Here is an 18,154-nt window from a genome sequence, read left to right on the forward strand (position 1 = left end):
GACCAGCCCACGCCAGAGCTTTCTGTCGGCCGTTGCCACCCCTAGCTCCCCCAAGGTCAAGTCTGTCACCTCCAGAATATCATCCATCCATCTTGCCCTTGGTCGGCCCCTCTTCCTTTTGCCTTCCACTTTCCCTAGCATCAGCCTCTTCTCCAGGGTATCCTGGCTTCTCATTATGTGGCCAAAGTACTTCAGTTTTGCCTTTAATACCATTCCCTCAAGTGAGCAGTCTGGCTTTATTTCCTGGAGTATGGACTGGTTTGATCTTCTTGCAGTCCAAGGCACTCTCAGAATTTTCCTCCAACACCACAGTTCAAAAGCATCTATCTTCCTTCACTCAGCCTTCCTTATGGTCCAGCTCTCGCAGCCATAGGTTACTACGGGGAATACCATTGCTTTAACTATGCGGACCTTTGTTGTCAGTGTGGTGTCTCTGCTCTTAACTATTTTATCAAGATTTGTCATTGCTCTCCTCCCAAGAAGTAAACGTCTTCTGATTTCCTGGCTGCAGTCAGCGTCTGCAGTAATCTTTGCGCCCAGAAATACAAAGTCTGTCACTGCCTCCACGTTTTCTCCCTCTATTTGCCAGTTATCAATCAAGCTGGTTGCCATAATCTTGGTTTTTTTGAGGTTTAACTGCAACCCAGCTTTTGCACTTTCTTCTTTCACCTTTGTCATAAGGCTCCTCAGCTCCTCCTCGCTTTCAGCCATCAATGTGGTGTCATCTGCATATCTGAAATTGTTAATGTTTCTTCCTTCGATTTTAACTCCAGCCTTGGATTCGTCAAGCCCAGCACGTCATTTCTGGGATCTGTTAAAAAACAAACTCAGCTCATGTTGTTAAATGCTGTTAAATGCCTGGGAAAAGAGAAAAGTCTTAACCTGGCACCAAAAAGATAACAATATTGGCGCCAGGCGAGCCTCATCGGGGAGATCATTCCATAATTGGGGGGCCACCACTGAAAAGGCCCTCTCCCTTGTTGCTCCTTTAGAGTTCCATCTTTGAGGAACTATTGGAATATATCTCCCCCTGGAGATATTTGGTGAAATGATCCCCCAAATTTTTCTGCCCACAAATAGGGCGGAGAGCTTCGAGAGGTGATTTGTGCACAGCTCCAGTTCTGAATCTGCAGAGTATTCAGGGGTTACTGAGGAGAAGAGTCGAAATTGAAGTTTTGCCTGAAAGTTCAAGAAGTAGAACTGGAATTTATAGCACATGTAAATCAAACAAAACATCCCCCTGGAACAGGACGTAGATCCAATTTGAAACGGCTCTCTTCAGCTTTCTATGCCACATTAAAGGCATTCAAGAAGCGACACATTCCAGATAAGAGTGTGCTTTAGCATCTATTGTAAATCATCCCAACAGAGCATATGATTGCACTAGATAAATACGTCAGAGGCCTTAATGCCAAAAAGGGATAGATGGTTTTAACATAAAGACTTCATTACAAGAACTAATCACTGTAAATCTTCCTTTGACCAGAAGAAAGTTTCCAATGAAAGTTCTGGAAAACGCTCTATGGAACCGTCACAGAGGGAAGTGAATCGCTTAACTTTAAAAATGGAGTTGGACATTATATAAAGGGTATATGTAACTGAATCTTTCCCCCTGTTAGACTGGCTAGCTTCAATGAGATTGCCAAATTGTCCTCCTGGTTAGTTAGCAAGTGGGTTGGCTGGCTATAAAGTTCTGTAAGCCTGTCCATCAGAAATAGTGCCAATTACTTACATATGGCGTGCTTGAATGAGCTTGGAAGGGCAATGAAAATTGCTGTCTAGGCCGTAGAACAAGCTTCCTTTTAAAATGACTTGGGCAGGCAGGAGCTACGAATTAAAACAAGCCATTTCCAAAGACAATGGGTTGGATCCAGACTGTGGCGCATGCAACTGGCATGGTTGAAGCAGACTTCCCTAACCTCCCTCCTTCCAAAAGCACCCCTTCTGCTCCCCCAAAATGCTACATACAGGGGTGGAGGAGCTTCTGAATGGGACGAGCTGTGGTGTGGGAGAAAAAGAATCCCCTTAATCAAACACAGGCACACATTTGCCCACAGGACTTTAAAATATCTTTGAAGCAAGACTGCTTTTGATTAACATGTGAGGAAGACACCTTTGCCCATTTTGGTGTGTGTGTGTGTATGAGTGTGTGTATGCGTGTTAGCCCTTCCCCCTCAGGCCCCTGCACCAGAGTTTAGCCAATTCAGAAGTGCCCCCCCCAACCCTCTGTGTAGAATTTTCAGTGGGGAGGCTGGAGTAGGTACTGTGGGGAGAAGACAGAGACAAGCTCATGAGCCTGCCCAGCTGCATGTACCTATATCTGGATCCAACCCACAATTTAATTTCTAAAGGAGTCCCATAAGACTACGGCCTCCAAGATGATACCCTTGAGCAACAAAGTACCCACAGACACCTCTCTTTGCACCCACCAGGCACACCTCCCACGAATTTAGTTTAATTCTTAACATTTTTTTTTAATTACCAGCCATGCTACAAAGCCAGGTGATGTCCTCTAGCACCATCTTTATTTGGGTTCAACAGGGTGGTATTGGAGCTCAGACCCAATCTCTGCCTTGTACTTAGGTTCATGGGCAAGTTACTTTGCTTTTACTCTCACCAGGAAATGAGGGTTTTGTGAACACCCATGTTCTCTAAGGCAGCCATTTTATGAACAAGCAAGGGCCCCAATGACAGCAATTTTATTCATTCATTCATTCATTCATTCATTCATTTCTATACTGCCCAATAGCCGAAGCTCTCTGGGCGGTTCACAAAAATCAAAACTGTACGGTACAGCATAAGTTTTACTGTTTTAAAATTTTATATTGTTTTAACTTTGTTTATGGTTTAATTTGTTTTTAGCTGTGTATATTTACTGTTTTACCCTGTATGCTTTTATCTGTATGCCACCCTGAGATCTTATTGATATAGGGCGGGATATAAATGTTTTAAATAAATAAAATATGAAATCTTAAAACCACAATATAAAAATACAACCAGAATAAAACACCAATAATTTTGTGAGGGTGCCCATGAATCTCTCTCAAAATTTCAAATGTGCCCACCAACCCAAAAAGGTTGGGGAGCCTTCCATAAGAGCTTGTTAACCATGAAGTAAAGGTGAGTGGAGAACGATAAGACAGGAAAAACAATGTATGATGTTGAATGCAATGGAAATTATTCTTGCCACTGTGTCAACAAAGGCATTAACCCCATTACTAACCCCATGGTTAGGTAGAAACAGGGCCAGATTAAGACATGTTGAGACCCTAAGCTATATCAAGATTCAGAGGCTCCATACAATAAAAATAAAGAGAAAAATAAAGAGAAAAGAAGTGTATTAACATTATAATAGGAAGGGTAATGAAAAGAGTTAGGGAGTGGGTGTAGTTAAACAGTGTTAGACAGCCTTCTCTGAAGATGTGTATAAAAAGACTAACAAAATAAGTTGATTTTAACTTCTTTTAAACTGGCTCTAGTTTGTGCTCATTGCTTCCAATACTAAATGCTGCATTGCCATGCCTTCTTTATATAAGGCAACTCTGCTGTAAGTCACAGCAGACTTTCTAACATATTTAAGCCAAGGAAATTTCATCCAGTTATCTTACAACTTAGTTATCTCCAACATATTTAGAGTCCCTTCATAATATGAGGTCATGGCTTATTTGGCTTCTTCCTTGGGAAAAAGCTTTTTCACTGCTGTGGTCTCATGCAGCAAGAGAAACAGGGCTAAGTTTCAGAGAATGACAGCAAGCTACATGCTGAGAAGGTGCCAATTGGTGTTGCATTAGCTGCCTGACTGAGTACGAAGACAAAAAAGGAACAGGTATTCTGCTTTGTTAACTGATCTAATAATAATACTTAGTACTTTTCCTAAGTGTTCCACATTGACGATCTCAGGTGTTAGCTAGACATTATCAGTCTGCTTAGAGAGGTCTGCATCTTGGCTTTAAACATTTTCAACAAAAGGAAAGTAAAAAGCGTCATCTCCTGGAAACCACCCCCTTTCTAACTAATTGTTGCAGCTAATTACCTGGAACAATGAGATGATATCTATGAGGAGTGAGTGATAGCAGAATGGCTCCAATTAACTGATAAAGACTAAGGTCAGGATAACCAGGGGAAGCTGGTAGCGGAAAAATCCAGAAATGTCATATTCGTAAACCTATCTCCAAAAAGGTACAGAGGAAAGGAGTCTCTTCCTTTCAAATTAGTCCAGATTTATTTTATTTGTATTAATTAAAACTCTTTACATGCCACCTTATAACTATGTTCTAAGGGAGGCTTACAAGATAAAAATGAATCAAACATACAGTAACTCAAGTTAATGGAGTAACTCAACTCAACATATAGTAGACACAGCACAAATACCTAGCCCAGATAAAATGAATGTGAAGCAAGAACCAGGAAAAATAAAAAGGACTTTGCCAGGGACCAACACCCCCACCCCCCAAAAAAAGGGGGGGGCAAAAAGTTAATGAAGAAATCTCAGACTCATTGATTGGTAGTGGAGACTCATGCAATAAGAGGAATGAGTGAATCTGTCAGGCTCAGTTTCGAAAAGATTCTCATTTTTACACCATCAAGCTCATTCCATTCTAGTTCCATGAGAGCTTTTCCCTTTTTGCCCCAAATGTTTTTTCCATGTATTTTTGTTTGCCTTTTTTTTAAAAAAAATGTACACATTTTTGCCAGAATTTTTGAAAGATACACATTTTTGTGTCTATCTGTCCATTGACTAAAGCGTGTAATGTGTGCATTTTAGAAATGTATGCAGTTTTCATCCTGCATTTTGCAAAGGTGTGCATCCTGGATTTCTGGCCCTAAATTACATCCGGGTCAACAGGAGGTGTGAATTGCGCAAACCTGCATTAAAATGCAGACACAACCAATTTCTCACACATCCCTATTCAATAACAGGTTAGCTCAAGTCTTACCAGAACACTGAGAGGAAAACATGAAGGGGAAAGGAAGGGAGGAAGATAAACCACTTGTCCCTTTGAGACTTGGCAAAAAACCTAGTGGGGCAGGGGGACAGCCAAAACTCTCACATTAGCAGATTCTCATGACACAGACATTATGTTAAAGGAGCTACAGAAGTGCCCTACTTTCACGAAGGTGCTGAACACCTAGTATTTTAAGTGACTTAAGTAGAATAAAATATTGCCTGCCTGTCTTTCTGGTAGTTTAATATCAGCAGGTGGGGGAGAAAACGCAATCAAAATATTATTATTAAGAAAAGTCACTATGAAGTAAGTAAGGTCGGCACAATTTGTGACTCGTCAAGCTGAACATGGCCCAATTGCCATGTATGGCTTTTTGGGAAACTTCTGTAACCCTTTCCATAACTTTGCCTTTTAAGCCCCTTTTTACCCTGATCACCAATTTTAAGCCAAAAGATAATATCTTCAAGCTTCTCCCTTAGGCTACAAGCACTTGTCTGTTGGCTAGCAGTTTCCAGTTAACTGCTGAACTTTGTTGCCATTCTGAAAACTGTAACATCCTTTCAATTTACAGCTACACCTGTATGTCTAGAAACATACTGTACAGGTGTAACTGTGTAGCTTGTGATCTTACTTCCAAAGAAATTCTTCTCTTTGCTAAAGCTATCACTCAAGACCCAATTTGCATGGCACACTAGTTTATATGCTGCAGCCGTTCTCTTCCTAAACTATTATGGCCTGGTTCAGACAACACACTAAACCATGCTGCTTAACCACGAAATGGTTAAGGGAATGCATACCATTTTGTGGTTAAGCAGCATGGTTTAGCGTGTTGTCTGAACCAAGCCCATGTTTCTTATACTGTAAAGCAACCTAAGATACATTACAGTGCTGCACTGCAAGAAATATCCCACTGGCACTTCTGCAAGAGTTAACAGTACTTACACACATGCTCTCCTTCTGTTCACAGGCCTATGAATTTCTGGCTATTTATTCTATTTTGTCAAATATTTATACAGGTTGTCAGCAGGTAAAATAAAGTATAGTCATTTCTCCTCCCTCCAATATCCTGTTTGCCTGCCTCCCACAAGATGTTCAATTTTCCATGCCTCTATGTGAGTCATAACCATAAACCACTTAAAGGCTGGGAGGCCAATTTGTAAGATGCTAACATATTAGTATTTACTTCTGCTAACAGTATGAGTTAGAGAAAGAAGCATTTTGCCCTGTGGAATGCTCTGGGGAGGGGGGAATGGGGAGAGTAAAATAAAAACACACACAGCAAAAATGTTAGCTCGCAGGAAGGTTTTACTGGAACATAAAAACTGTATTAAGAAAGCTCAATATGTCCATTAATACCATTAGCAGATAGCAATTAGTGGCAGGAGGGGAAGCATTTTGGTGATTTTGTTTTTGCAGGGGCATATGTGCCAAAGCTCCCAAAAGTTTCATGCAGGAGTACTTAAAGTGCATTTTTGCTCAGCCACCTCCTTACAGATGTCGTTTCTCCTCCCCTCATGCCCCTCCCCGCCCATCCAAGAATGTGCTAGAACAATGGTATGGTGGAATGCTGGCAGAGGTGGTGTTTCCTACTGGCAACTGCTACTTTTCCAAAAATGCCCCTCAGAACAGTGTCCCCAGGGCATTCTGGGACAGAAAATGACAGCTGCCAATGGAGGCTGCCCTTTCTAAAGTGAAAAAAAGAAAGAAAAGCAAGATTGACAGATGCCACCAAAGGATAAGTGGACCTCCCTGAAACTTTTGAGAACTTTCACAACCCAACAACACTGCTTCCTAATTTCAGAGGTCCCTTTTGAATTGAAAGATCATTACAGTAAATGTTTGGCTCAGCACATGGTTGACCCCACAAGAGGACAATGTTTCAAACCTTATTCTCGCTGACGTTGTTGTTGTTGCTTTTTTATTCATTTAAATGTGCTTATTCGGTGAAGTAATTCCCACCAAGTATAATGGGAATTCCTTCCAAGTAAGGCTGCAATCCCAGGCACGTTTAGTGGAAGTACACCCCAATGAATTTAATAGGATATACTTGAGACATGGGATAGCTCTGTGTTTAAGATTGTAGCCTGATTTCATTTGGAAACATTTTTGATATATGTATTAGCTGAAGAGTAATAACCTGCTTTTGTGCCTTGTTAAGAGTTATGTCACTGTGTAATTGGCATACGAGCAAAGTAGACTCCTCTAAAGAGAATACCTGAACTATTTTCCATCTCAGTGCAATCCTACGCCGAAACAGTCCTACTGAATTCAGCGGGTTTTTCTCCCAAGCAAGTGTGTTTAGGATTGCAGCCTTATACTCTACCATTTGGAGACCATCAGCAGCTGTCATGCCAGGCAAGTATGTAAAAGCAGGGCAAACTCAAGATGTTACTCAGGGTGCTATGGATAAGAAATCAAATCAAGGGAGCAGTGAGGATGCAATCACTCATACTTCATGTCTTCATGCTTTAATCAGTAGATTAATCCATCACTGCTTTAGTTGATTAAATGGTTGGGAGCCCAATATTAATCAATGAAAGCAAATTTTAATTGGTGGGGCTTAACATTCAGGACACACTTGATAATCTTTTGAAGCTATTTTGGTTCTGGGGCATAAGGAATCGGGAATAATTTATTAAAGATGGAACAATGATTTATTAAATTGTAAGTTCTGACAAATCCTTTAGTAGCTAAAAGTTTCATATTAGCGAAATATATCTAAATGTAATTTATTTATTATATTATATTTTAAGATTTGCATACCACCTTGTAACGCACATTTCAAAATAAAAATAGGACAACAGTGTAATGCTATGTATGTCTACACGTAAATAAGTCCCACTTAGTTCAATGGGATTTATTCCATTGTAATTGAGTATAGGACTGCAACCTGAAACAATAAAACATTATAAACAAACAAAAAAGAAACAAGAGCCAACATAATATCATTAAAATAAGACCAATCCAATAATACAACACACCCCAAAAGGGGAACAAATATCCTAAATGGCAAATTAGATGACACTAAAAGCCCAAGTGAATACATTAGACTTGCCTAGTGCCTCAAAGATAGAAATGTAGGCTCCAGAAACTCATGGTTAGGTAGTCACTCACCTATCAGGGTTAGGTGCCACCATAGAGCATCATCACACCGGGGGGGTGGGGAATTGTGTTTCATTACCATCACTTCTCCACCGTCGCTTTTGTCCCTCAATACTTTCTCTTTATTCCCGGACAGGAAAGAGGAAGTAAAGAACATGTGGCCCATTCAGGGGCTGTTTGTATCATGCCACTTTTCCTGCACACAGCAGGAGATCGTGGTGCATTCTGTGTGGTCCTTTTTTTTTATAAAAAAAAAATTCGGATTAAAAGGGGCCTATTTTGCGATGGAAAAATGAGTGGAAGGAGCGGGAGGTACAGGGGAGAAGAAAGACGTTGCCTAAAGAGAGCATACGCATCCATAAGTGGGCAGTAGCAAGCATGTGATAAATCGCTCATCTGATGAATCTCACAGTTAGGTAGCGACATCAAAGAAGGACCTCTGATATAGATCATAATTGCAGGGCAGATTTATGTAAAATTACTCAACCAATAATCAGTAAAAACGCAGATGTTTAATCATTGAGATATAGATAGATTAGATAGATAGATGTTCATATGTTTTGATTTTTGCCCTGAAATGTTAAAATCACAGCTCTTCCTCTAATTTAAGTCACAGACACGAAGCCGTGGGCAATCCTCCTCTAAAGAGAACTTTGCTGCCTGCATCCCATCAGCAGCCTTGAAAATAGTCATGTGCAACCCTTACCTGTTTATGTGCGTGGTCGTAGGAGTTGATGTGATTGTCAAACTCTTGATGCTTGTAATATTGTTTGTCACAAAGTTCACAGTAGAAGTTTGCTTTAAGGTCTTCCAGAGCCTTGGCTATCGTATTCTCCTTTTCAGCATAATCCTGTGGAGAGAAGGCGAGAGTTCTTGGTTGTTATTGTGACACTCTAAATTGGAAGGTTTTGATTTTGATTTTGTGTACTCTGTAATTTAATCAAATTTGTCAACATTTACACTGCCATAACTAAAAGCCCGCACATATTTGCTTTATCAGCAAAGAAGCACAACATTTTTGCACACTCCAATTTGCACTCCAATTGACAGCTACCTTGAGGGCTTTCGGAAGACACAAGGCTAAGAAAACATGTTTTTAATCTCATAGAAAAGCAAATAAATAGAATGAATATTTATCTTGCTTAAGGCTGTGCTAATGTTAATATCTAGGGTGGGAGGGGGCGGGTACACCATGCACACACACGCACACACACACACACATCAGAGGTCAAAACATTCAGTGAATAAATACATTTCTGCAAAACCCATATGGAGATTAAAGCAGTCAGCTAATCTGGCTACAGGGCTGTTTTCAATGAACAATAATAAACAATTACTGCTTGAATATGAGGGAAAATAAATATGTTGAAAGACAACTATGGCCACAATTGGATAATTATTTATTTCAAGCATCACAAATATTGCCAATGCATATGCATTGTGTTGGGGTTGCATTTGACGATGCCAAAAGAAAAAAATATTTATGTTCCTAATAGTCTTGAGGGCACTAAACCTGGGGAAAAAAAAACATCATCAGGCAGAGCTCAATTTGAATGTCTGTCAACCCTTCTCCTCTTTATCATCATAAGACTCTTACCTGATTTGCACACAATGACAACCCAGAGTATGAGTTGAGGCTGGGTTGTTGTTGAACCCTCTCCCTTGCACCCCTATGTCCCCCCCAAAATCTGCTTTGGAGGGACTCCCAACTCTCCAGAGTAGATTTGGGGGGCACACAGAGGACTGGATGGGGTGTCAGGACCAGGCTATCAACTGGAATCAGAGGGCTCATCTACACCAGCAGGATATTCCACTATGAAAGTGGTATATAGAATCATAGAATAGTGGAGTTGGAAGGGGCCTATTAGGCCATCGAGTCCAACCCCCTGCTCAATGCAGGAATCCACCCTAAAGCATCCCTGAGAGATGGTTGTCCAGCTGCCTCTTGAATGCCTCTAGTGTGGGAGAGCCCACAACCTCCCTAGGTAATTGGTCCTATTGTCGTACTGTTCTAACAGTCAGGAAGTTTTTCCTGATGTCCAGCCGGAATATAAAAGGAAAGAGCCACATTAATGCTTTATAGTGGTATGAAGTGCACTGACAACTGTTGGGGCCCATGACACATCTACACCAAGCAGGATATAGCACTATGAAAGAGGTATGAAAGCGATATGGTATATGTTAATGGGCCCCAACAGTTGTCAGTGCACTTCAATACCACTATAAAGCAGTAGTGTGGCTCCTGCCTTTTATATACTGCTTTCATAGCGCAATATCCTGCTTGGTGTAGATGAGCCCAGATTCTGAAGCAGAAGACAGGGCCAGTCTACACGGGAAGTTGAGGAGGTGATTCTCCCAGGCTCTTCACCAGCTGGGGATGGACCTTCACCAGATCTTATCAGTGAAAACATTAACAACTCTCAATCTGTGGGAAATCAACAATCTTCAGAGGGGGAAGAGACTTCAGAATGTGCTGATCCTAGAGTCCACTGCAGACTCAAATTGGCAGAGGTAAAAGAAGGTGAGAGGCTAGCTTCTCTCCAAAGGCTTCTTCAGAACAATACAAGTTAAAGGGGCTCAGGGAAAAGGCTTTCCCTTTTGTTGAAAGGATAATTGTTTCGCTTAGTTTAGCCAATGTTAGCCTAGAGGAAAGTTCCTAGGGTTTAAACGCTCTTGAGGTGCAAAGAGATGTTTATTTGTTGACATCTTTATTGTCTTGCACTTCGGCGGGAGGGCTTGGAAATACAACAGGGGAAGGGGAAATCCTTTCCACCAGTGGCCCCATTTTGCTGGTAAAGCACCCTGCTGTTCTCCAGATGCTTTGGACATCAATTCCCACCAGCCCTTGCTAGCATGGCCAATGGTCAGGAACGCTGGGAGTTTACCAGGTTAAGTGAAGCTGGCATAGGCCATAAATGTGCATCTGGTAAAGATGGACATTCCTAGGGTGACCGGAGGACAGGGCTCCTGTATCTTTAATAGTTGTACTGAAAAGGGAATTTCAGCAGGTGTCATTTGTATATCTGGAGAACCTGGTGAAATTCCCTCTTCATCACCACAGTTAAAGCTGCAGGAGCCTTACCCTCTTTTAAATCTGGTCACTCTAGTATAGCTCCTGCACTTTAACTGTGGTGATGAAGAGGGAATTTCACCAGGTTCTCCATATATACAAATGACATCTGCTGAAATTCCCTTTTCTATGTAACTGTTAAAGATACAGGAGCCCTGTCCTCCTTTTCATATGGTCACGCTAAAGATGGACATTCCACATATACAGGCATTACTTTTTGTGGAAGGCTTGAACAGGAAAACGATGGATAAATCAGTCCATTAATGTTAAGACTCAGCTAAATCCTGCCAAGTTAGTGATGGAATAGCTGCTTGTCTCCAGTCTTCTGTGTGTTCTAAATAAACTAAAGTATTTGCAACTGCACAATTACCTTCTCTTAAAAAAAAAGCCTCAGAGAAAAAAACATCGATTGATTAAGTTTTTAAATGTTAGGCAAGCTGTTAGGCATGGAGATGTAGTTATTATTTATTATTTATGGTGCCCTTCTGGTACTTCAAAACTGAGGAACTAAATCAAAGGGATAATATTATTTCATATGGGCTCACAAACGCAAATACCAGAGGAGATTAGAGAGCTCTCACAGATCCTTTTTGCTCTTATCAACTCACAGAGTGTGACCAGGGCACTGTGAAATACACTATTAACATTTATTAAGCTGACTCAATTTAGAGAAGAATTGGGTTGGGCACTCAGGTGTTCTGTGTTACTATATGCTACCCTTGCTCTTCCTGCCAATACTTAAAACAGGAGAACAGTATCTTCTGAGTAAGATAGAGTTAACCTGAGGAGACAGCCCACTTGATGTGCTTTGTTTTGGGAAGTGGCAGAGAGACATAGCCAATTGCCATTAAAAAGCAATGGTTTTCAAGCTGTGTTTCTGGGTAATATTGGGACTCCCCAGAAATGTAGGCTTACCATATGAAAAGGAGGACTGGGCTCCTATATCTTTAACAGTTGCATTGAAAAGGGAATTTCAGCAGGTGTCATTTGTATATATGGGGAACCTGGTGAAATTTCCTCTTCATCACCACAGTTAAAGCTGCAGGATCTATACTAGAGTGACCAGATTTAAAAGAGGGCAGGTTTAACTGTTGTGATGAAGAGGGAATTTACCAGGTTCTTCATATATACAAATGACATCTGCCGAAATTCCCTTTTCAATACAACTGTTAAAGATACAGGAGCCCTGTCCTTTTCATATGGTCACCCTACAGAAATGTAGTAATGTGATTCTCAATGACAACAATGTAAACTGCCCAGGAAGCTTCAGCTATTGAGCGGTATAAAAATGCAATAAATAAAAATAATAAATAAATAAAACATCAGTAATAACAGATACACTTCCCCAAACCACAGGTACTGTGTAGCCCCAGGTTGTGTGAGCTTTAGAACATACAAAGTAAGACCTACAACAAAATGTTGCCATGTGGAGTGCTCCTTCTCAGGGTTTTAGCCAGCTAGTCAGCCATGCCCCTTTCCTAGATATTCTGTTTCATTTCACTTCCCTTCTATTCTACCTCAGCTGTCAGTCAGCTAGCATTCTATGCCCACTGAGCATGCTCAGTCTTAATAATTTTTTTATTTCTTTTCCCCCATTAGGGTTCCCTCCCCTTTTTGTGAGGGATACTTCAACAACACTTGGGGTTCCCCCAGCCCTGCTAATACCTCTGACCTGTTTATGGATGACAGTGGTTTGGCATAAGGACCCACATTCAGAGAAGGAGTATGCGATTAATATATTTGAAATGTTTTTTTACTGTTTTGTAAAAGTTGCAGGCCCTATACTAGAGTGACCAGATACAAAAGAGGGCAGGGCTCCTGCAGCTTTAACTGTTGTGATGAAGAGGGAATTTCACCAGGTGCTGCATGCATACAAATGACTCCTGCTGAAATTGCCTTTCTCTACAACTCTTAAAGTTACAGGAGCCCTGTCCTCCTTTTCATATGGTCACCCTAAACAGCCCAATCAGCATGGGAAGCACCTGATGTGATCTCAGTGTATGCCTGTGAACACTTTCTGGGATCCTGTGTAACAGCCAGGAGTTCCGTGGCAGATAGGTTGATGTGGAAAAGTTCCCTGCAGACAGGAAGTTCAGAAATGACTGCCATAGCCCCTTTCTACACCTAAGGGTTATCCCAGGAAAATGGAGGGATCATCCCTGCCTGCTCCCAGGATCCCCTGTGTGTCATTTGCATGCACAGGGATGATCCCGGGACGGTCCTTGGGAAAAAAGGCAGTTGTAGAAACGGCCATAGACTCTACCTTCCCCTATCGAGAAAACAGGCTCCACCCCTTAAATAAACACACTAACCTTTTCTTAAGATCTCAATGGGAGTTCCACAGGGTTAGAACAAGATTGTTACTGAGATCATAACAAAGGCCAATCAGAGGCTGTCTCTTGGCTCCAATCAAGTCAATGTGGGATATCTATCAAGGCCAATCAGGGCCATTTATCAGCTCAGAACACTCCAGCATTCAGCCCTTAATAGACATACACAGCCTGCCTTGAACTGCTGTCATTAGCATCTCAAGGGCTTCTCTTCTGTTTGGAGGCTGCAAATGCGAACAGATGGAGGGTGTAAATGTGGGATGTATGACAGCTACCCGGTTGCTCTCAACTATTAATCTTGCCCTGAGTACCAAATGTGGCACTAAAAGAGGAGGTTGAATTCTCTTCTCTTTCCATCTTACAAATCCTAGAGATGGAGACACTCCACCATCTGATTTAGGCAATGGCCACATAGTAGTGGTCGAATTCCCCCCCCCTCCCATAGGAAATATAGGAGCAAATCAGCAAACTTTGAGCTCATCGACACTCCTTGGCAACAGCTCTCCAGGCTTTCAAGAGGATCCATTTCCAGGCCAACCAAGGGATGTGGGGAATTGAACCTGGGACTTTCAGCATGCAACACAGGTGCTTTGCCACTGAATGTCAGTCCTTCCCAAAAGAGAACAGTGTGTCCCAGAAGCAGTGGAGGTTGGTGGCTCCGATGTCAGTGGGGATGTGCACTTGTTTTTGGTTTCAAACAGAACCAATCAGAGCTCTAAAGGAGTTATCCAATGCACTGAAGCCATTTTGGGGATATGGTTCAGCACCTGGGATAGCTCCTTCAGAGTTCTGACTGTTTCTGAGTGAAACCCAGAGCCTATTCATAGCCCCACTGATATCAGAGCCACCAGCCTTCACTGCTCAAAAGCCCCTGCAAAATCACAGCTGGCGCACTCTCAGTTTGTGAATGGATCCAGCCCTATCAGGAGCAATGCAAGAGAATACTGGACTTTCACAAGTTTGCTTTTAGTTCTAATACGTTGAATTCACTGCCTAGTCCTAATGATCAAACAAGAAGAGAGGCAAATTTGCATTTGAAAAAATGTTCACAGATTAAATCAACACTGTCCATTCAAAGCATAATGGTCCTGATCCATCCAGCCAAAGTTAAGCATTTTGAGGTACCATGGATCTGAATGGCAGAGTTTTGCATAAAAAATATAACTGTCACACTCAAATAAATGGGACTTCAAGGGCATTTGGGTTATTTTCCGCCTTGCAAATATATATGTCCTCCCCTGACTTATGCTTTTTAAAAGCAATTACATTTTCTCTTGCCCTTCTATTTTGTGTTTTTCACTTTAATTAGTATTTTCTGCAACTGAGATAAAAATGGCAATCATGAAAGAACTTGTCAAATATCATTATGTATACTTAAGTCATTTATTTTTCATTACCCCTGAGTTTCATTACAATGGATGAACTGATTTCTTACTCTTTTTTCAAACGTCTTTTTCTTTTCTTTTTTTTTTAAAATAAAATAAAATCAACAGCTGCAGAAAATGCATCCTACTCAGTCGTCCTCTTGAGGTGTTCCAAAAATGTATCTCAAATGAAAGTAAATAACTTTTATAAACAAAGCACTTTAGAATATAAAATTATATGTATTCAAACAGATGCTGGATGAAATCCAAGGAAAAGGCTCATTTTTTTTCTTTACTGATGTTTCTCTCTACTCAACTCCCACACCCTGGTTTCCATTTTATAATGTCTTTCCAGTCCATTAAGCCTTTTCATGGAAATTTACCATCTTTCTTCTGTCCTTTTATAGCTTTAGGGAGTTTCACTAGTAGCCTTACTTGATGTGTTATGAAGTTATATGCCATAAGTACTTAAAGATCAAGTCACTGAAAAGATACCTCCCAATTGGGCAGGCCTTAAATAATTGTACAGAGACTTGCCGGTATCTGCTGGATATATATATTTTTGGAACCACAAGAGGGATGCATGAACACACTTCAAGAAGCATATTTTAGTTCATTGCCCAAGAGTCCTAACATTCTACCTCTCTTGCCATGAAGAATACATTTTCTCCTAAAGAAGTTCTGTATTATTCTTTGGAAAACAAGTTCAACTTGAATTTTAAGTTCATTGACTGCTACATGTTGGATAGAATCCCGAAGGCCTCTCAGGTGAGAAACTAGTGGACACACCAATATGACCCTGATATGTGGGTTTTATTTTTCTCAGAGCTATTTCTTGCACAGAAACTTACACACGTCTCCACAGTTTGCAGCTTTTCAGGCAGAAACCCAGCCACGCATGTAAGACCTCATTGGATATTCTCTTAACCAACCCAAATACAGACCCCCAACCACCAGTACATGAAATATGTGAAATTCCTAATGAGATTCCCCACAGACTCAACCACTATCCTCTAGAGCCACCTTCCCCAATCTGGTATTTTGGAGTTCACCCTCCTGACGTTTTGGACTTTAAGTTCTATCAGCCCCAACCAGCATGGCAAATGATCATGAATGTTGGGGGCTATTGTCCAAAATACCCGGAGGACATTTCAGGTTGGGGAAGAGTACTCTAGAGAGTGTTCTCCAATGCTTCCAAGGTGAAGGAGATCTTTCGAGGCAAGTCATGTGAAGTTGTCAATTATATGACAAGGGCAGTGATTCCATGAGATATCCAATATGATATTCTTAAAACAGCTGTACTGTATTTGCGTATTTGGTGTGTCGTCCCCCCTCTCCATGGGTTCCATTCCTCTGCAGCCTCCCATGCTTCCTGCACTTTCTGATCTGAAAAAGTCCCATCGGGGAGGGATTACATGATGTCTTCCTTTCTTTTCCATCAAATGAAAAGGGAATGATGAAAAATGGGAGACATTTGGCAGAGCACTAATATTTATTTACCTTGCAAAACACATCTGAAATCAAAGTGCCCTTTGAACACTTTTGCATGAGCAGAAAGGAACTGATTGAATTCCATCTAAAAGTATCCCAGTTGTCAGAGGCAGCGCGTTAATTGAAATCACATTTTTTTTCTCGGCTGCCCACTGATCATATTCCTGTTGGGTGTGTTTTTCATCACCACAGATATGAAGAACATGCTCACTGTGAATGTTTCACATTAGCACTCTTGACTCAGCAGTTTATCCTGTGGTGTCTTTAATTTGTTACCAACTAAATCTTCTTACGAACAACAGCCAGATCCAAAGGTCAGACAGAAAATCAATGCTGACATCTTCTGCTGACCTACAGAACCTTTGCTTCTGCACTTGTTTAATTCTTCATTCTTTTCAAAGCTCGGTTCATATTCAAAAGGTGCCTAGACAAGAATTAAAAACCCATGAAATACAGCAGTGCGGGACACACCATTACTTCTTATTTTGGTGCACGGTAAAGAAGGCGGAAAACAGGGTCCCCAATATATTATTAAATTAAAATCTGGAATATAATATAGATGGGTGCGACGCCACCACCTCACACACAAGGCTTTGATGCGCACACCTCCCTCAGGCTAAGCACCACCACTTAAATACCCGAGGAAGGGTAAAAAGATAAGTATAACCTTTCCCTTATAGCAGAGGGAAAAGGTAAGGAGATTTGGAAAAGGCTTTTCTGTGAATATAGCCGGCTGAAGGTTTAATGTAAAGTGTATATTTATGAACCGATAGAGCAGGGGACACAGCCAAACTGACACGTGGTTTTATGGTAGCAAAATAAAGAAAATGTTTATTTTTGTTTACAGTTCTTAGTTCCTTCAAATTCTATTCAACTCCTGCCTATTCTTAAGAATACTGGTAGTAACAAATCTAATAATAACAATCCTTAGTCCTTATGATCTTATTTTCACTCACTCCTCACACAACCCCTGACAAGAAATCACACAGCAAACCACATCTACCCTCCAAACCCAATCACCAACCAAACACCTCAAACCACTCAGCTCCCCCATATATATACTCCTCCCCCTTTCCACAGCATCATCAGCCACACCCACTCAGTCCAACATTACGTACTCTCTAAACATACTCATCCAGACATACCTAAGGAAATAGAAATGTGGGTAACACCACAATGGGACTATATGGCAATGTAGAGATGTGTTTGAAGAACTTTCACATATTTCATTCCATTTAATTTTTAGTGAGCATATTATTAATTATTTGTGGGGGGGGCATGACGATGATTTATTTATGACAATGCTACTGCACTAGGCCTGTTACTCTTAACCAGTGAAGGCTGGTGGCTCCACTTTCAGAGGGGCTGCAATTCCATTCTGGGTTTCAGTCAGAAGCAGCCAAAACTCTGCAGGAGCTATTCAAAGTGTTGAGCCTATTTTGGAAATAGGTTTCAGCACCTTGGAGAGCCATATTAGCATTCTGGCCAGTTCCCACCAAAACCAGAGCCACCAGCCTCCACTGCTCTTGACCTAACCACAAAAATGTGTAATATTGGGGGGCGGGCATAGAAAAATGACAGCTAGGGCACAGGCTATTTGATCCACATACCCATGTGCACTCTGCTGTGCAAATGGACTTTGGCAGCCCTGCGTAGGCTGATGCAGAACAGCCCTATCCTTTGAAATGAATGATGACACCTCTGTGAGCACAGGAAGTTTGTGGGCATGGGGGAGAATTTTGTTTGGTCTTTATTTTTAAACCAACCAACCAGCCTGATTTGCACTTCCCAAACTAATATGCAGATCAGAACACTGTTTTCTTTTGGATTACACACCTCTCCAGGTTTTGC

At 41.2% G+C, this 18,154-nt stretch overlaps 1 protein-coding gene across 2 annotated transcripts in view; it reads right to left on the reverse strand.

Moving 5' to 3' along the window:
• Positions 1 to 18,154, reverse strand: part of ZNF804A (zinc finger protein 804A) — a 247,718-nt gene that overhangs the window by 50,385 nt on the left and 179,179 nt on the right. For both annotated transcript variants that reach the window (XM_063118583.1, XM_063118584.1), the window contains exon 2: positions 8,755 to 8,898. In XM_063118583.1, coding sequence (XP_062974653.1) covers positions 8,755 to 8,898 — 144 coding nt within the window. The remainder of the gene's footprint in view (positions 1 to 8,754; positions 8,899 to 18,154) is intronic.

Source organism: Elgaria multicarinata, chromosome 2, assembly GCF_023053635.1.
Source record: "Elgaria multicarinata webbii isolate HBS135686 ecotype San Diego chromosome 2, rElgMul1.1.pri, whole genome shotgun sequence".
NCBI lineage: Eukaryota > Metazoa > Chordata > Lepidosauria > Squamata > Anguidae > Elgaria > Elgaria multicarinata.